Source organism: Apodemus sylvaticus, chromosome 1, assembly GCF_947179515.1.
Source record: "Apodemus sylvaticus chromosome 1, mApoSyl1.1, whole genome shotgun sequence".
Taxonomy (NCBI): Eukaryota; Metazoa; Chordata; class Mammalia; order Rodentia; family Muridae; genus Apodemus; species Apodemus sylvaticus.
The window spans coordinates 38,433,918-38,451,163 of record NC_067472.1 but is presented as its reverse complement, the minus strand read 5'-3'; the positions used below and the strand labels follow the sequence as shown (position 1 = coordinate 38,451,163).

The window sequence follows — 17,246 nt, the reverse complement described above, 5'->3', positions numbered from 1 at the left end:
AGGATCTGGCCTCAAATCCCAATGCTGGGCAAGTGTTAGAAGGCGGGATCAGCTGCAGCTGGGGATGGAAGTTCAGTCTAACTGACGGTCTACATCTAGAGTATGTGACAGCCATGTGCCACCCCAACTATTGCTGCTGAGTTGGGAAGAGAATTGTGGAGGCTGAGACCCAGGCCACAGAGATAGAAATATCCCAGTGAATGAAGGGCAGGTGGTCTCTGCTCTGGTGAGAGGAGAGAAGTAGCACCTGAGACCCTGGCAGGCATCCTGTGTAGATCTCATGGGTTAATTCCTCGAATTATATAACTTCCATGTCATAGAACCAGGCAGAGAGGCTCCGGGGCACAGGACTTCTCATTAGAATGTCACCTTCATGGTTTTGACTACAACTGTACTATTTAGAATATTATTTTTGTTGCCAAGTGGACTGGTTACTGTGACCAATTTTGCCATCTGTTAATAGCTATATAAAAGCAACAGTTAGGTACCAGTAGGAAATAGGTGGGTATTCAAATCAGGTAATTTACAGAGACACAAGAACGTAGTATTGGGACTAAAAAGACATAACCTATACAGGATCCCAGCACCATTGTGGTCCGTAAGACTAAAAGGGGAGGGTGGGGGCCCTCATGTCTTTATAGTTTGCCATTAGGAGTGGACATGTTACTGTTGGTGATGACCTGGGAGAATGGATACTTCAACCCCAGACTCCTTCATCCCACTGTTATCTTTGTTGGCCAAACGTGAACGGAGGACCACAAACCTAATGGAGTGTCCAGTGAGTGCCTTGAAGGGCTCTGGCAGACAAAGCAACAGAGTGGCTGTGCAGGGGGTGGGGCAGTGAAGACGTACCACACCATCATCTAAGCAAGACAAGACTCAGCCCAGGGACTCAACCCTGCAGCCTCACATTGACTGGGAGCTAGTTGTCACTCAGCGACACACCTCTGTTCACTGCAGGTGCCATCTGCCATGCCCCACTCTCTGGTATCAGAGGCAAAGTTATGAGGTGGAACAAAGTCCCTTGCTAGATAGTCCTGCGTTGGACGTGCTTTTCTGACCACATGAGCCATCTGAATGGGGCATAATTTTAGGGAGGAGAAATGTATTTAAGTATCCTTCTTTAGGCTTCCATTATTACTAAATGTAATACTAAATGTAATTTCCAAATGAATCAAAGGGGGTTACGCTTTAATGGGCCCTCAGTCTTCTTCGTTCTTGTCTTTTAAGGCTGTCTTATAAATAGATGGTTTGTGTTTAAAGGAGCTCAGGATGCAAGGCTCTTGAGATTCTCTGAACTCCTTGTTGGATGTCTCACAGTTAATCTAACTCAGAAAGCAGGGAAGATTTGTAGCATAGGAAATGTGTGTGTGTATTTTTACTCCCTCATGCTTTCTGCAAAATGACAAACATTAGGAGCTGGGGAGATAGATCAGGGGTGAAGCACTTCCAAGGATGTTAGCTTGATCCCCAGAAACTATTTTAAAAAGGAACTATATGGCTATGTGTGTTGTTGTGAGCACTTGCGATCCCAGCATTGGGGTGGGGTGAAGAAGAGATGGACAGATCTCTGGGGCTCACTGGTGAGCTAGTCTAGCCTAAGTATCTAAGTTCCAGGTTAGTGAGAAACCCCATTTTTAAGAAAAGTAAAAGACTGCACCTGAGGAACACCCAAGGTTGTTGGTTTCCACATGCATGCTCACACACATATACATACACACTTGTACACATATCAACACATGAGCATGCGCGCGCGCGCGTGCACACACACACACACACGTACACACACACACGGGGGGGGGGGGGGGAGGGAGAGATTAATCACAACATATACGGGATATGCACATATCCACTTGTTGCATCCAAGGCATAATTCTGTTTAGCAATCAGAATTGTTTATTGCTACAAACATCTCAGGATTCCATGCTGCCCTTGCCTTGACTGAGTGACAAACATCATTTTACTGAAGTCCTGGAGTATGTGTAGGTATTAGGACAGACTTCAGTCTCAAGAAGTGGAACTTGACTGCCAGTTCCAGTTGGAGGAAAGACAAGCATTAAGTGCTTTGGAGGTATCTGTGTAAATATGGAGTCTACCAAGGCTAACTGAGTGAGGATAGGACCCAGCCCCTTGTGCTGGGAGATCACGAGAAGGTAAATTCAGGTTGAAAGGATGACAGTTTAGTTTGGCACTTTCCCAAGGGATCCTGGGCACCTGGGCACATACATATAAGGACAGGTATAAAATTTCCTATATAATAGAACCAAAGTTCCTTTTTTCCATTTCAGCATCCTACTCCACCTTTAAGTTTTTCCCTGCATCTGCATGACTAGCACCACTCTTGGCTACACACATACATATACTCACACACTCATGCACACACATACATACACACACACACATTAGTGCGCATGTGCACAATAACCTGTGTATAAACAACCTTTGGCTCCTTTTTATGTTCTGTTTTGTCTGCAGTCACACATTTCTTCTAGAGCTACTTTGGAATGCCTCAAAAAAAAAGAAAGAAAGAAAGAAAGAGAAAGAAAGAAAGAAAGAAAGAAAGAAAGAAAGAAAGAAAGAAAGAAAGAAAGAAAGAAAGAAAGAAAGGGGAAAGGGAAAGAAGAAAAGAAAAGAAAAGAAAAAAAGAAAGGAAAGGAAAAGAAAGGAAAGGAAAAGGAAAGGAAAGACCAGACAGTAAACTGGCAATGTTTGGCAACAGGTTAAGGACCAATGATTGAAAGCAAACATATGACCTCCCCTTCTATCAACATCAAATTAATGTGAATCTTGGCCAACAGTATCAAATGCCTGGATTTAACCTCTGAATCCTGAAATTCTGATTTTTATACATTTCTGCAGCCATAGAATGCTTTCCTTTTGTTCATTCTCTCCAGGCCAGGGAATATTCCTGAACTTGGAACCAGAAGTGGTCTGTGCTTTTCCACAGATAGCCTGCAGGCTCTCTGGGTCCTGGTACGCCCTCTGTTCATACTGTAGATGCTCTGAGGATGAGACTTTCCCGCCTATGTATTCCTGGTCCATAGCCCTTTTATAGGTAGATAGAAAGGGTTTCCTTCAGCCAGCTGCTCATCCCTTTGCTCCTGCCTCCTGAGGTACCCGGGCCACTAGCAAGGTCCCAGTTGGATGGTAGTGTCCTCCTGGGCCTGAGCTCTTGGATGCTAGTGAACTCAGAAACCACAGTAATTTATCAGACCTTGTCTTAGTCAGGGTTTCTATTGCTGTGAACAGACACCATGACCAAGGCAAGTCTTATAAAGGACAACATTTAATTGTGGCTTGTTTACAGGTTCAGAAGTTCAGTCCATTATCATCAAGGCAGGAACATGGCAGCATCCAGGCAGGCATGGTACTCTGAGGAGCTGAGAGTTCTACATCTTTATCTGAAGGCTGCTAGCAGAATACTGACTTCTAGGCAGCTAGGAATAGGGTCTTAAAGCCCACACCCACAGTGACACACCAACTCCAACAAGGCCACACATCCTGATAGTGCCACTTCCTGGGCCAAGCATATACAAACCATCACAGACCTTGAGGTGACACAGCTACCATTATTTTCACTATAAGTTCCTTCCATGTCTTGAACCTATCTCCATCTTGCATCCATCACCATGTATTGTCAGTATTAATAGCACCATCTGTCTATGAAGGCTAGGTTCATACCTTAGAAACTTTTAAAGACCCTTGGCCCAATACAGTGTCTAGCATGTGTCCAATAAATGCCAAATGTGGGAGAATAATTACATCACTAGTATATACTTTTATAGGGCAAAATGCTCACATAAAACTACATGTTTTTAATAGTATTTCCCCAAAGAACTTTCCTTACCAGAATTTGATATATATACATGTACCAAAACATCCATTTTTGTTAAATCAATGTATCTGGTAGTCAGATATGATTTAACTCGGTGTAGAATAAACTTTCTTTGTAATACATCTTTTAATAGAAAAGTCCCATTTTCAGAGAAAACAGTGGCTTGGTCAGTTCTGTACCTGGAATCAAGAACTGTTAGCCATCTATGTTATTGTGTGGTTATTGTATTTCTAACATTGACCCATGTGGCACAGGGATAGTGCCCAGGGAAGCCTGCTGTTTCTCTCCATGAAAACTTGCCACATGCCCATCAGAACTGGGTTGGTGCACAGGCCAGAACTCCAGTGATATCTTTGTGTTTATTGTCTGTATTTGAATCCTAGTAAAGGAAACAGAAACAGTGACCTTGTGCTGTATTGAACATTTGTTTTGCATTTTCCAGTCTACTAGGGACCTCTTGACAATGCATACCTCAGAGCCAACACTTGCCTTTTCTGTCCCATTTATTCACCTCCACCAAAGCCTCAGTGATGACTTACTCTTATTTTGGGGAAACTTTCTTATATTCTACCCACAGCTTTTCTCGGGGTTTAATGAAGAGACCGCAATTTTTCTCAGAAGAGACTAATTCTGCTCTAGTACTCTTTGCAAACACCTTGGGAGGGCAAAAGATTTGGCTTAACAAGCCATCATTGTTTACCAAGTGAGAATCAGTTGGGGGTGGGTCCACCAGGGTGAGAGTGGGGGTGTGCTACTCTGCTTGAAGGTGGGTGTGGCAACTCCAACACAGCCTCCTTTTCTATTTGCTCTGTCATAAGCGTTGGAATGGAATTAGTGTGGTTCTGGTAAGGGGTTGAGTGGTGTATAGTGGATATTGATATTAAGAGCTGATAAGCATCCGTCTCTTCCTTGGGCTGTTACATTTAAGAGTACGCCCTGCCTGTTTGAATGAAGGACTTGACAAAAGAACACAATGAGAGAAATCCAAACATGTTATTGAACCCATGTCGTAGTTTGCTTTCTGTTGCTGTGATAAACCACTCTGGCCAAAACCAAACTGAGGAGGAAAGGGTTTATTTCATCTTACAGCTCTACTCCATCGCAGAGGGAAGTCAAGACAGGTAGGGAAACATGGGAAGAGACTGAAGCAGAAACCACAGGGAGTCCTGTTGGCTGCCCTGCTCAGCTCCCTTTATCATACAGCCCAGGTCCACCTGCTGAGGAAGGGCACGCCCATAGTGGGCGGGGCCCTCTGACACCAATTAGCAATCAAGAAAAGGCCTCGCAGACAGGGCATCAGGCCAATCTGATCTAGGCGATTCTTCACCTGAGGTTCTGCCTTTCCTGGTGACAGTAGTTGACTGCTGGAGCTAAGTATGATGGTTCATTTACCACAGGTTTCCAGAAATGGTAGTTTCATTGTTCATTATACTTTGTGTCTGTTTCTATATATGCCATGTACCGGTTGTGCTTAAAGCGTGTGTGTGTGTGTGTGTGTGTGTGTGTGTGTGTGTGTGTGTGTGGTGTGCACATATGGGGGCGCTGTATCAGTACACACACACATGCCATGTACCAGTTGTACTTAAAGCGTGTGTGTGTGGTGTGTGCACATATGGAGGTGCTGTATCAGTACACACACACATGCCATGTACCAGTTGTGCTTAAAGCGTGTGCGTGTGTGTGTGTGTGTGTGTGTGTGTGTGGTGTGTGCACATATGGGGGCGCTGTATCAGTACACACACACATTGGAGGCCAGAGGAAGAGGATGCACAGCTTCCTTGATCATTCTCTACGGTGCTGTTTCACGGTCTCTATCTGAATTGGAAGCTGTCCGTTGTGGCTAGGCTAGCCAGCGGGCAAGCTCCCAGGATCCACCTGCCTCCATCTCCCAACGCTGCAATTACAGGCATCCACAGCCACGGCTGGCTTTTTCTACATGCTGTACAGTTAGTTGATCTCAGCTCCTCTTCTTTTCGAAGCAACTGCTATCACCCACCGGAGCTATCTCCCCTGTCCTTTAAAGGCTACTTTGTGGTGAGAATTGACTAAAAGATGGAATCCATCTTCCTATCTGCAAGTACCTCATAAATAGGTAGAGACCTACCCTCCCCATACTTTCTGAAAATTACCCATGTATTCTAGCTTCAGATGGCACGGCACTTAGAGAATTGCAAATTTTAGATCGAGGGCACATGGGGGAAAGTACTAGGAGCTGCCTACTTTGTGTATTTGTCAGAACTCTGGTTTCTAAGGGGTAAGTGTTTCTGGGTCAAATGAGTTAGACAAACCCTGCATTTTGAAACTTCCTCCCCTTGGATATATTCACAGTGAAACTTAACTGTCACTCGGCTGGGTTTTTTAACTGGGGATTCCATTTTTCTCCCGTGTTCACCCTGCATGTAAGAAAAGAACTCTCGTGTCTTTGTGAAGATCTACAAAGCTAAACCCTTGTTGGATATAAGAGAACAAAAAGCCGACTGGTGGTTACCAGCCTCCTCAGAACCTTACACTCACAGCAATGGTGTCAAAAAGATTGCAAGATCACACACACACACACACACACACAGAGAGAGAGAGAGAGAGAGAGAGAGAGAGAGAGAGAGAGAGAGAGAGAGAGAGAGAGAGTTTATTTAAAGAATTGCTTCTAAAGCATCTAGGATCCTAATTTAGAGATATTTCTTTGCACAGATATGCCAGCGGGCCCACTCAGTTGAGTAGTACTCTATCCATAGACCTCAGAAAATGCAACCCGAAGAGCATGCTAAGAACAAAGTGCCCACGGAGCTTTCTGTCTGGGGGCTTAGGAGGGTGAACGCAATAAGCGATTAAAGCAAGTAAATATGTAATTACAAATTACGATACGTGCGTGAAAAAAAGAGTGCTGTCAGATTACTCTTAAATTTGCAATCATGCCTTAATTGACCCAGATTCAGAAGGGATCAATAGCGAGTGGTTTTATGTCTGTCTGGATGCTCTCAGCTCAGAGTTCCATTCTGAACCACTCAGCAGCTGTTCTCCTCCTTTCTTCCAGGCCCCGTGGAGCCAAAATGAGCGCGCAGTGAGCCAACGCAGCCTCTCGCCAGCCATCCCCCGACGCCCACCATGAACCACTTGGAGGGCTCCGCGGAGGTGGAGGTGGCCGACGAGGCGCCAGGAGGGGAGGTGAACGAGTCCGTGGAGGCCGACCTGGAGCATCCCGGGGTGGAGGAAGAGCAGCAGCCGTCGCCATCGCCCCCGCCGCCCGCAGGTCACGCTCCCGGGGACCACGGGGCGCATCCCACGCCCCCGCCGCCCCCACCGCAGGAGGAGGAAGAGGAGCGCGGCGAGTGCCTGGCGCGCTCGGCCAGCACCGAGAGCGGCTTCCACAACCACACGGACACGGCCGAGGGCGACGTGCTCGCCGCGGCCCGCGACGGCTACGAGGCGGAGCGCGCGCAGGATGCCGACGATGAGAGCGCCTACGCCGTGCAGTACCGGCCCGAGGCCGAGGAGTACACGGAGCAGGCGGAGGCCGAGCACGCCGAGGCGGCGCAGCGGCGCGTGCTGCCCAACCACCTGCACTTCCACTCGCTGGAGCACGAGGAAGCCATGAACGCCGCCTACTCGGGCTACGTCTACACGCACCGGCTCTTCCACCGCGCCGAGGACGAGCCCTACGCCGAGCCCTACGCCGACTACGGCGGCCTCCAGGAGCACGTGTACGAGGAGATCGGGGACGCGCCCGAGCTGGAGGCGCGCGATGGCCTGCGGCTCTACGAGCGGGAGCGCGACGAGGCGGCCGCCTACCGCCAGGAGGCGCTGGGCGCGCGGCTGCACCACTACGACGAGCGCTCCGACGGCGAGTCCGACAGCCCCGAGAAGGAGGCGGAGTTCGCGCCCTACCCGCGCATGGACAGTTATGAGCAGGAAGAGGACATCGACCAGATCGTGGCCGAGGTCAAGCAGAGCATGAGTTCGCAGAGCCTCGACAAGGCGGCCGAAGACATGCCCGAGGCAGAGCAGGACCTGGAGCGCGCCCCGACCCCGGGAGGGGAACACCCCGACAGTCCCGGGCTGCCAGCGCAGACCGGGCAGCAGCCCCGGGTCGTGGGAACCCCGGGAGGCAGCGAGATTGGGCAGCGGTACAGCAAGGAAAAGAGGGATGCCATCTCGCTGGCCATCAAAGACATCAAGGAGGCCATCGAAGAAGTGAAAACCAGGACCATCCGTTCGCCTTACACCCCCGACGAGCCCAAAGAGCCCATCTGGGTCATGCGCCAGGACATTAGCCCCACGAGGGACTGTGACGATCAGAGGCCTGTGGACGGAGATGTAAGTATGTGTGGGTTCGGCCGCTAGAGTGCAGGCCCTTGGGGAGGAGAGACTTGAGCTCTGTGGCCTTGCCAGTCTTTGGGAACATACTTTATGGGATAAATGGTTTGTGGGGCGCTATGCACACACACACACCCGTGGTAGTTTCATCCAGTGTGGCGCCAACAAGAGGGTGTTAAGAGTGGACTAATCAGTCCCATAAGGCATCCCTGTGCTTTCCAAATTGTACCAGGAGGGCTTGTTGAGAGTTGCATTCTTGGGGTGTGTGGCCCTCTTCGTGCTCATTGAGAAAGTCTGAGCTGGGGTCCCAGAATTTGTATCAGGTCTGTACTTTGTGAGAAGCTTGGATGGAAAGGATATTTGCAAAATGGCGTCTTGTAAGTACAAGATCCACAAGGGTTCCTGAGAGGAAAATGTACACAACGTGAAAAAGAAGAGGTGTGTGGAAAAGGGATGGAATGATGGATGAGCACGGGTGGGCATCAGGATAAAGTTTTAGCCGGAGACCAGCCTGTCCTCAGGTACGTGTGGGCACCCGAGGAAAGGAGAGGAACTCCACCAAAGTCAATCTATGGGCATTTTCCCCCTGGCTAATCAGCGGTTCAACTAATCACACTTGAAAGACGAAGAATGTCAACGTGGAGAGTCTGTCAAGCCCTGTCACGAATAAACAGAGGGCATCAGAGAGTCTTAGTAAGAACAGGGGAAGAGGGTTCTTTGCGGTAGACTGTTCCACCCAGCATCAGGAATGGTTCTGGGATCTGTAAACATGTTTTTGTTTTCTAGGATGGAAGGGCCAATGTTTTCCCAACTAACAAGGTTCCAGGCTATGCTGTTGACCCTGGGCCACCGTTAGAGAACTATTGCCATGAAGCCATATCTTAAAGATTTGTTTGGTCACTGTGGTCTCTTTAATGGAAATTCTCCTGTCCTGCAGGACCCCCACCCCCAACACACACACATACACACACACACACACACACACACACACACACACACACACACAGTGACTCCCTCTAGCATGGACAAAGCTTTTGTCATTCCACAGAGGTATGTAAACCAGCCCATGAAGAGCTGCAGGCAAAGCTGTCGCTGGCCCTGTCCACAGCTTATTTGCCACTTCTGAAATACCTAAGACATTTGAGACCTTGTCAAGCTGAGGTGTCACAATCTATTGAAAATAAATTAAGAAGGCTCACCTTTGCCCCCTACCTGGCTAGGAAAATGCATTTTGCTCTAACTCTCCCTTTTCTGTACACTTCAGTAATTTCTAAGCAATTTCATTTTGGGGTCAAGAGGTTCAATTCAGTTTCATTTAGTCTGGTGCAAGCCTCCTCCATCAGCATCCTTAGCTGCGTCAGCTCCTTGAAATGACCTACTAACTGCCAGGAGCTTCCCTCGGCCCCAAGGTCAGTGGTAGGGGCAGGAGAACGTTTGTTCCTTTGAACTAGGAGGATAGTTAAAGCCTCTTGTGTTATGTTTTAATCCAAACAGAATTCATTATAAAGTATTGAATAATACTGAGGACCCCATACTGTCAGAAATTCATCTTGATGCTAAGGAATCAGTGAGTGGGGCTTACCAGGGTATGAAGAGTTCATAGAAAGCCAAAGCCTGCGCCATAAAATAGGGCCCCATCATCCTTAAGCTGTTTGGACCCGTGGGTCGCATTTCATCTGTCATGCTGTATTTATAGGAAGGACCTTCATTTGCTCCCCCTTTGATGGTATTATTCTACCTCACCTCAGCATCAAAAACATATTTACTGAAATCTCATTCCACGCATGCTGTCATAGAAAATGGAAAGGCACCGTTAAAACTATTTCAGTCTGCAGTCCACAGCAGTCTTGTTAAAAATGCAGATTACTACCCACCGTGCTAAAGCCCAGTGCCTGAGGCAGAACCTACTGATCCAGTGGGGGGTTTTTTGTTCCATAAATTCTCCCTGAGATCTCAATTGTATAAAAGATTGAGAACCACTGATTCAAAGAGGGGAAACCATTTAGGGGCTTGTGGGCTTGAGGCTTTCTTCAGTTTAAAAACAACAAACAAAACAAAAAACCCTGTACCACTGTGATTATGCTGTGCAGAAACAGAGGGCCCTGAAGTTCTTATTCCAGAGGCCATGGGGTGTCTAAAAAAGGCAAAACCAGAGAGTGCAAAGGAACGGGAAACTGGGAACAGCCACATAGCCGTTGCGGGAGGTCATTACTAACACTTCAGCTTGCTTCTGGCCTGCCTGCCCATTCCTCTCTGAACCCCAACACTTCACATGTAGAGACAACAGCCATGTGTTTACTGCTGTGGTAGACAGGATAAAATTGAGGATAGACTCTCCACAGGAACATGTTCCTCTTACTGAAATGACAGACACCTAGCACCCAGTGAAGATTATTTTCTGAAAAATCTGGGGAAAAAAAGATATGTTTTTTGCCTAGTAAAGAGTTTCTTGTATCTTGTGTGTATCTTTGAGAACTTCCTTCAGACCCTCTCCTTGACAAATACTGGTAGTGAATGATGTGTCCCTAGAAGTTCCCTGTTCACTGACCTTTCTCTGGGAAGCCCTGTCATCCAGTAACAGTTGGTGTGACATCAGCCAGCACCGTTGCATGCTGGGAGATTTGCGCTATTCTGAATGGCGCTGCTCACGTCTCTCTCCTAAAACTTCATTAAGATAAGGCAAGAAAAAGCAGAAAGGAAGCCGCAGAAGCCGAGCATAATAAACTGTGCTTGAATTCCTGGGCATTTCGTGCTGGGGTCCAGCTTCAGTGTTCTTTGGAGAAGTTTGCTCTTCCTTGAGGGCTGAAACTGTGAAGGCAAGGCCGGTGGCGTGTGCATTTGGACCTCTAGGCAGAAACAGGAGAAACCATTCAGAGGGGTGTAACCCTGAGCAGAGCAAACATCTGTTTCCCCCAGAGGGAGCAGGGTGCCCTGGTGATTCCAGTGAGGCAGGGAAAGCAACCTCAGCAGGGGGCCGGAGGAAGCTTTGGGGAGGTCGGTCACCACTGCACAGCCTGGTCTGTGCTGAATAATTCTGTAGGGAGGCTCCTCCTTCCTCTTTTCTACCAAGATGTCTGAGGATTTGAACTTAGATACCCATGTGAGGAGATGATTGAGAACGAAAGTTCAGTTAACAGGCAGGATGTATCCCTTCAGTTAACAGGCAGGATATATCAAGTGAACCGACAGTCCCGCCCACGTGGTGCTCTCTCCAGCTGAGATCAGGGGTACTGTTGGTTCCCGCATATTTATCTCTCTTCCACCCAGCACCCAATCGGTCCAATTACCCAGTAAAGCATGATTCTTAAACTTAAATAGTTAACCAATTGTATTTATATATATGAAATTCCCAATTACAAGATGCCAGTTTACAAGGATAAAAGTCTTATCCTGATTTCCTAACCTTTGGCTAAATTAAGGTCTGCTGCCATAGCTCCCTATGACCTCCAGCGCCTCTCTCCCCTCTCCCCTCGTCTCCCGCACTACTATACCTCTGACCTCCCAGTCCTTAGATCAGCCTCCTCTTTCCTCTCCAGTCATAAGCCTCTCACTCCCTCCATGTCATTGTGTCATTGGATAGGAAATATCTTGCAACAGCAGGAGACACTAGAACTCTGGGTACCTCTAGTATATATAGTCACATGACAATTTTTTTTCTTTTTTTTGTTTGTTTGTCTGTTTTGTTTTTTGTTTTTTCGAGACAGGGTTTCTCTCTGTAGCCCTGGCTGTCCTGGATCTCACTCTGTAGACCAGGCTGGCCTCGAACTCAGAACTCAGAAATCCACCTCCCAAGTGCTGGGATTAAAGACTTGCACCACCACTGCCGGGCCTTTTTTTTTTTTGGTTCTTATGTAAGTATACTGTAGCTGTCTTCAGACACCCCAGAAAAGGGCGTCGGATCTCATTACGGATGGTTGTGAGCCACCATGTGGGTGCTGGGATTTGAACTCTAGACCTTTGGAAGAGCAGTCAGTGCTCTTAACCACTGAGCCATCTCACCAGCCCTGACAATTTCTTATAAATGTGTGGCTTCTATAAGTAAAGGGGTGGGGCTCCCTAATCCAAAAATGCAAGCCAAGAAAAGAGCTGGGAGGGACTCCATCACAGAAAACATAGGAAAGGAGCCCCTTTGAGTGCATGCAGAAGAGACACCTGATGGCTACTATGCAAAAAGCCAAGGAAGCTGTGAATCCAGACCCGAGTGGGAGACGTCCAGAATGAAGAATGCAAAGAGAGACTGGTGATTGGAGGATAGAGACTTGGAGAGACGGTTCAGCATACACTGAAGACCAGCACTTAGCAAATAAAATAACCAATTCTAATAATTCCAGTTTTCTTTGGTTATTTGGCCTTTTTGACAACAGTTACACACTCCAGAAATGCAGTACCGGATGCACGTGACTGGGCTGGGAAGAGCAGAGGCGTAGTCTTCAGAACGCAAACCCTGCACATTGATCAACTAGAAATGTAGCAGAAAGGCCGTAGATTTTAGCCTTTGCAGCAGAAGCCAGGGGGAAAAAAAAGTCTGAAATGAAAGTGAGGCAATACAAACACGTTACCTCTGAACATGAAAGTCAATGTAGAAGAAAGAAGAACTGGAAATGGGGCCATGAAGTGAGGAGCGGTGTGAAAAAGAACTCGAGTTTTGCCTTAAGCTGTGGAGCGTGATTTGACTTTGAAAACTAAACTTGTGGATTTAAGCAGAGACAGTTCGCTGAACAAAGAGATTATCACATTGTCCTGTTTTCTTGAACTAAAATAGAAGAGGGTAAACATTTCTGTGTGTTTTGTGTCCAGTTTATAGGAAGGAAAGGACTTCGTTGTCAGCTATTGAATTATGGTAGGATGGATGTTTTGAGCCTTATGCAGCGTTTGCATTAAGGGTGAACCCTCTGTTTGGCTGAAATTACAAATATAAGAATAAGCAACGATAGGTCAAGAGGAGAGCTGTGCTCAGCACAGAACACACATGGACAGTTAGCAACCAAAGTGTTTAGAAGCCATGAGCTTATAAGTGTGTTTAGAGTTCATGAAAGCCTCGAACACTGGTAGGGAAGAAAGTGGTAAGAACAGAAAGGAGGAATGGATACAGAAAATGTGGTCTATTTACACAATGGAATACTACTCAGCAATTAGAAACAATGAATTCACAAAATTTTTAGGCAAATGGTTTGATCTGGAAAATATCATCCTAAGTGAGGTAACCCAATCACAAAAGAATACACATGGAATGCAATCTCTGATAAGTGGATATTAATTAGCCCAGAAGCCCCGAATACCCAAGGCACAAATTGCATAACAAATGACTCCCATGAAGAAGTATGGAGAGGGTCCTGATCCTGGAAAGGATTGATCTAGCATTGGAAGGGAATATAAGGACAGAGAAAAAGGAGGGAGGTGATTGGAGAAGGGATGGAGAGAGGAAGGTTTATGGGACATATGGGGAGGGGGGATCCGGGAAAGGGGAAATCAAAAAAAAAAAAAAAAGAAAGAAAGAAAGAAAAAATCATTAAAAAAAAAAAGAAGAAGAAGAAGAACAGAAAATGCTCTGGGAATGGCGCCTGCCAGGGTCAAGTGCAATGCATTGACTTCTCCAGAGACGTGAGTAATTACCTAAGTTCACAGCCTTTGCTTGAAGGATGAGATGTAGTGGCATTTGCCTTTACCAGGGTGAAAGCACCACAATGGAGGCACTTAGCAGCCCTTGGCACATCTTCAGATGCGCAGTGAAGTGCCACACGCCAGCAGGAGGTGGTATGCTGTGCAGCAAAACTCAGTCGTCAATGGCAACAGCAAAAAGGAGCCGGTTTTCCCATGAACCACAAGGCCCCAATGTGACCAGGGTAATTTTCTTTAAAGATGTAATAGTCTTAACTGCTACATCTTCAAAGTGAAAAGGCTTGACCTTAAACTCCCCTTTAAAGAGCGAATGATTCATTTCAACCATGAAGAGAGCCGAACGGGATAGAGATTGTTTGCTTTGTGCGCTCCTCCTAGACTCAAAAGTGTCACCTTCAATTAACTTACCTCATCTCGAGAATGTCACCTGGCTGTCCAATGCACAGCAAGCCCTGGTGCCTGGAAACTATCTGCTGGTGCCATCAAACTATTGCCCTATCAGAATCGCTGGAACAGAGTCTGTCCGACGGTGGCCCACTGCAAGTCAACTATCCCAACTGTCATTAAAATTAAAAGGAAAAATGTTATGGGGAAGATTTTTTATTGGATATTTTCTTTATTTGCATTTCAAATGTTTCCCCCTTTCCAGGTCTCCTCTTCAGAAACCCCCTATCCTGTCCCCCCTCCCCTGCCTCTATGAGGGTGCTCCTCTCTTCATCTCGCCCTGGCATTCCCCTACACTGAGGCGTGGAGCCCCCTCAGCTCCTTCAGTCCCTTCTCCAACTCCTTCATCAGAGACCCTGTGCTCTGTACAATGGTTACCTACAAGCATCCACCTCTGTATTTGTCAGGCTCCGGCAGAGCCTCTGAGGAGACAGCTACATCAGAGTCCCATCAGCAAGCACTGTCCGGCATCCACAATAGTGTCTGGGTTTGGTGTCTATATATGGGATGGATCCCCGGGTAGAGCAGTCTCTGGATGGCCTTTCCTTTAGTCTCTGCTCCACACTTTGTCTTCATATTTCCTTTTGTGAGTATTGTGTTCCCCTTTCTAAGAAGCGCTGAAGCATCCACACTTTGGTCTTCCTTCTTCTTGAGCTTCATGTGGTCTGTGAATTGTATCTTGGGTATTCCGAACTTTTGGGCTAATACCCACTTATCAGTGAGTGCATACCATGTATGTTCTTTTGTGACTGAGTTACCTCACTCAGGATGATATTTTCAAATTCCATCCATTTGCCTGCAAATTTCATGAAGTCATTGTTTTTAATAGCTGAGTATTACTCCATTGTGTAAATGTGCTACATTTTCTGTATCCATTCTTCTGTTGAGGGACATCTGAGAGGTTTCCAACTTCTGGCTATTTTAAATATTGCTGCTATGAACATAGTGGAGCCTTACTACATGCTGGGGCATCTTCTGGGTCTATGCCCAGGAGTGGTATACCTGGGTCCTCAGGTAGTACTATGTCCAATTTTCTGAGGAAATACCAGACTAATTTCCATATTGGTTGTATCAGCTTGCAATCCTACCAGCGATGGAGGAGTGTTCCTCTTGCTCCACACCCTCACCAGCATCTGCTGTCACCAGAGTTTTTGATCTTAGCCGTTCTGACTGGTGTGAGGTGGAATCTCAGGGACATTTGGATTTGCATTTCTTTGATGACTACGGATGTTGAATATTTCTTTAGGTGCTTCTCTGCCATTGAGTTTCCTCAGTTGAGAATTCTCTGCTTACCTCTGTTCCCCATTTTTTAATAGGGTTATTGGTTCTCTGGAGTCTAACTTCTTGAGTTCTTTGTATATGTTGGATATTAGCCCTCTATTGGATGTAAGATTGGTAAAGATCTTTTCCCAATCTGTTGGTTGCCATATTGTCCTATTAACAGTGTCCCGAGGTCCCATTCATCAATTCTTGATCTTAGAGCATAAGCCATTGGTATTCTGTTCAGGAACTTTTCCCCTGTACCCATATGTTTGAGGCTTTCCCCCACCCCTTTCTCCTCTATTAGATTCAGTGTATCTGGTTTTAAGTGGAGGTCCTTGATGCACTTGGACTTGAGCTTTGTATTAGGGAGATAAGAATAGATCAATTTGCATTCTTCTACTTGTTAACTGCCAGTTCAATCAGCACCATTTGTTGAAAATGGTGTCTTGTTTCCACTGGATGGTTTTAGCTTCTTTATCGAAGTGATCATTGGTGTGTGGGTTCATTTCTGGGTCCTCAATTCTATTCCATTGATCTACCTGCTTATCACTGTACCAGTACCATGCAATTTTTATCATTATTGCTCTATAGTATAGCTTAAGGTCAGGAATTGTGATTCCCCCAGAAGTTCTTTTATTGTGGAGAATAGTTTTTGCTGTCCTGGGATTTTTGTTATTCCAAATGAATTTGAGAATGGTTCTTTCTAACTCTATGAAGAATTGAGTTGGAATTTTGATGCGGATTCCATTGAATCTGTAGATTGCTTTTGGCAATATGGCTACTTTTACTATATTAATCCTGCTAATCCGTGGGCATGGGAGTTCTTTCCATTTTCTGGGGTCTTCTTCGATTTCTTTCTTCAGAGACTTGAAGTTCTTGTCATACAGATCTTTCACTTGCTTGGTTAGAATCACACCAAGATATTTTATATTATTTATGACTATTGTGAAGGATGTCATTCCCCTAATTTCCTTCTCAGTCCATTTATCCTTTGAGTAAAGGAAGGCTACTGATTAATTTTATATCCGGCTACTTTGCTGAAATTGTTTATCAGCTGTAGGAGTTCTCTGGTAGAATTTTTGTGGTGACTTAAGTATACTCTCATATCATCTGCAAATAGTGATACTTTGACTTCTTCCTTTCTAATTTGTAGCCCCTAGATCTCCTTCTGTTGTCTAATTGCTCTAGCTAGAAGTTCAATTACTATATTGAATAAATAGGGAGAGAAAGGGCAGCCTTGTCTAGTCCCTGATTTCAATGGGATTTGGGGAAGTTTTTTTTTTTTTTAAAACCAGGGACTTCAACTTCTGTTCACCTGACCCCTCTCCCAAGAACAATCTTTCTGAATTGTCTCACCAGACAATACGTGTGTAAAACCACAACAAAAGCAACAGGAAGCAAACGGTCAGTTTCCACTGAGAAAATTTGCTCCCTAGAGTCAACACAGGGCCACGGTTCAGAAATGTGACACGTTCACTTAGGAAGTGGGGGCTCAAGACACTGCCAATGACTCCTAAGAATGCTTGTCCTTATTCCTTCAGAATTTATGTGTGGTAAGTGGACTGGGGAGAAAGGGTCGGTATAGGCAGAAAGGCAGCTGTATTTGTACCCAGTTAAATACCAGGATCATGCAGTCCTGCTGAATCATAAAGCATGTATTTTCCATACATGGGACCATCTTTAAATTGACATTTATTCTTTTTATAAGCATATTTGGTGTGATGGTTTGTATATGCTCAGCCCAGGGAGAGATACTATCAAGAGGTGTGGCCTT

The 17,246-nt window shown here is 46.1% G+C and overlaps 1 protein-coding gene across 8 annotated transcripts in view; it reads left to right on the top strand.

Annotated features, from left to right (window-relative positions):
- The window catches only part of Apba1 (amyloid beta precursor protein binding family A member 1), a 201,324-nt gene that overhangs the window by 122,437 nt on the left and 61,641 nt on the right, over positions 1-17,246 (top strand). For all 8 annotated transcript variants that reach the window (XM_052188210.1, XM_052188200.1, XM_052188191.1 and 5 more), the window contains exon 2: positions 6,867-8,146. In XM_052188210.1, coding sequence (XP_052044170.1) covers positions 6,938-8,146 — 1,209 coding nt within the window. In that variant the 5' untranslated portion in view covers positions 6,867-6,937. The remainder of the gene's footprint in view (positions 1-6,866; positions 8,147-17,246) is intronic.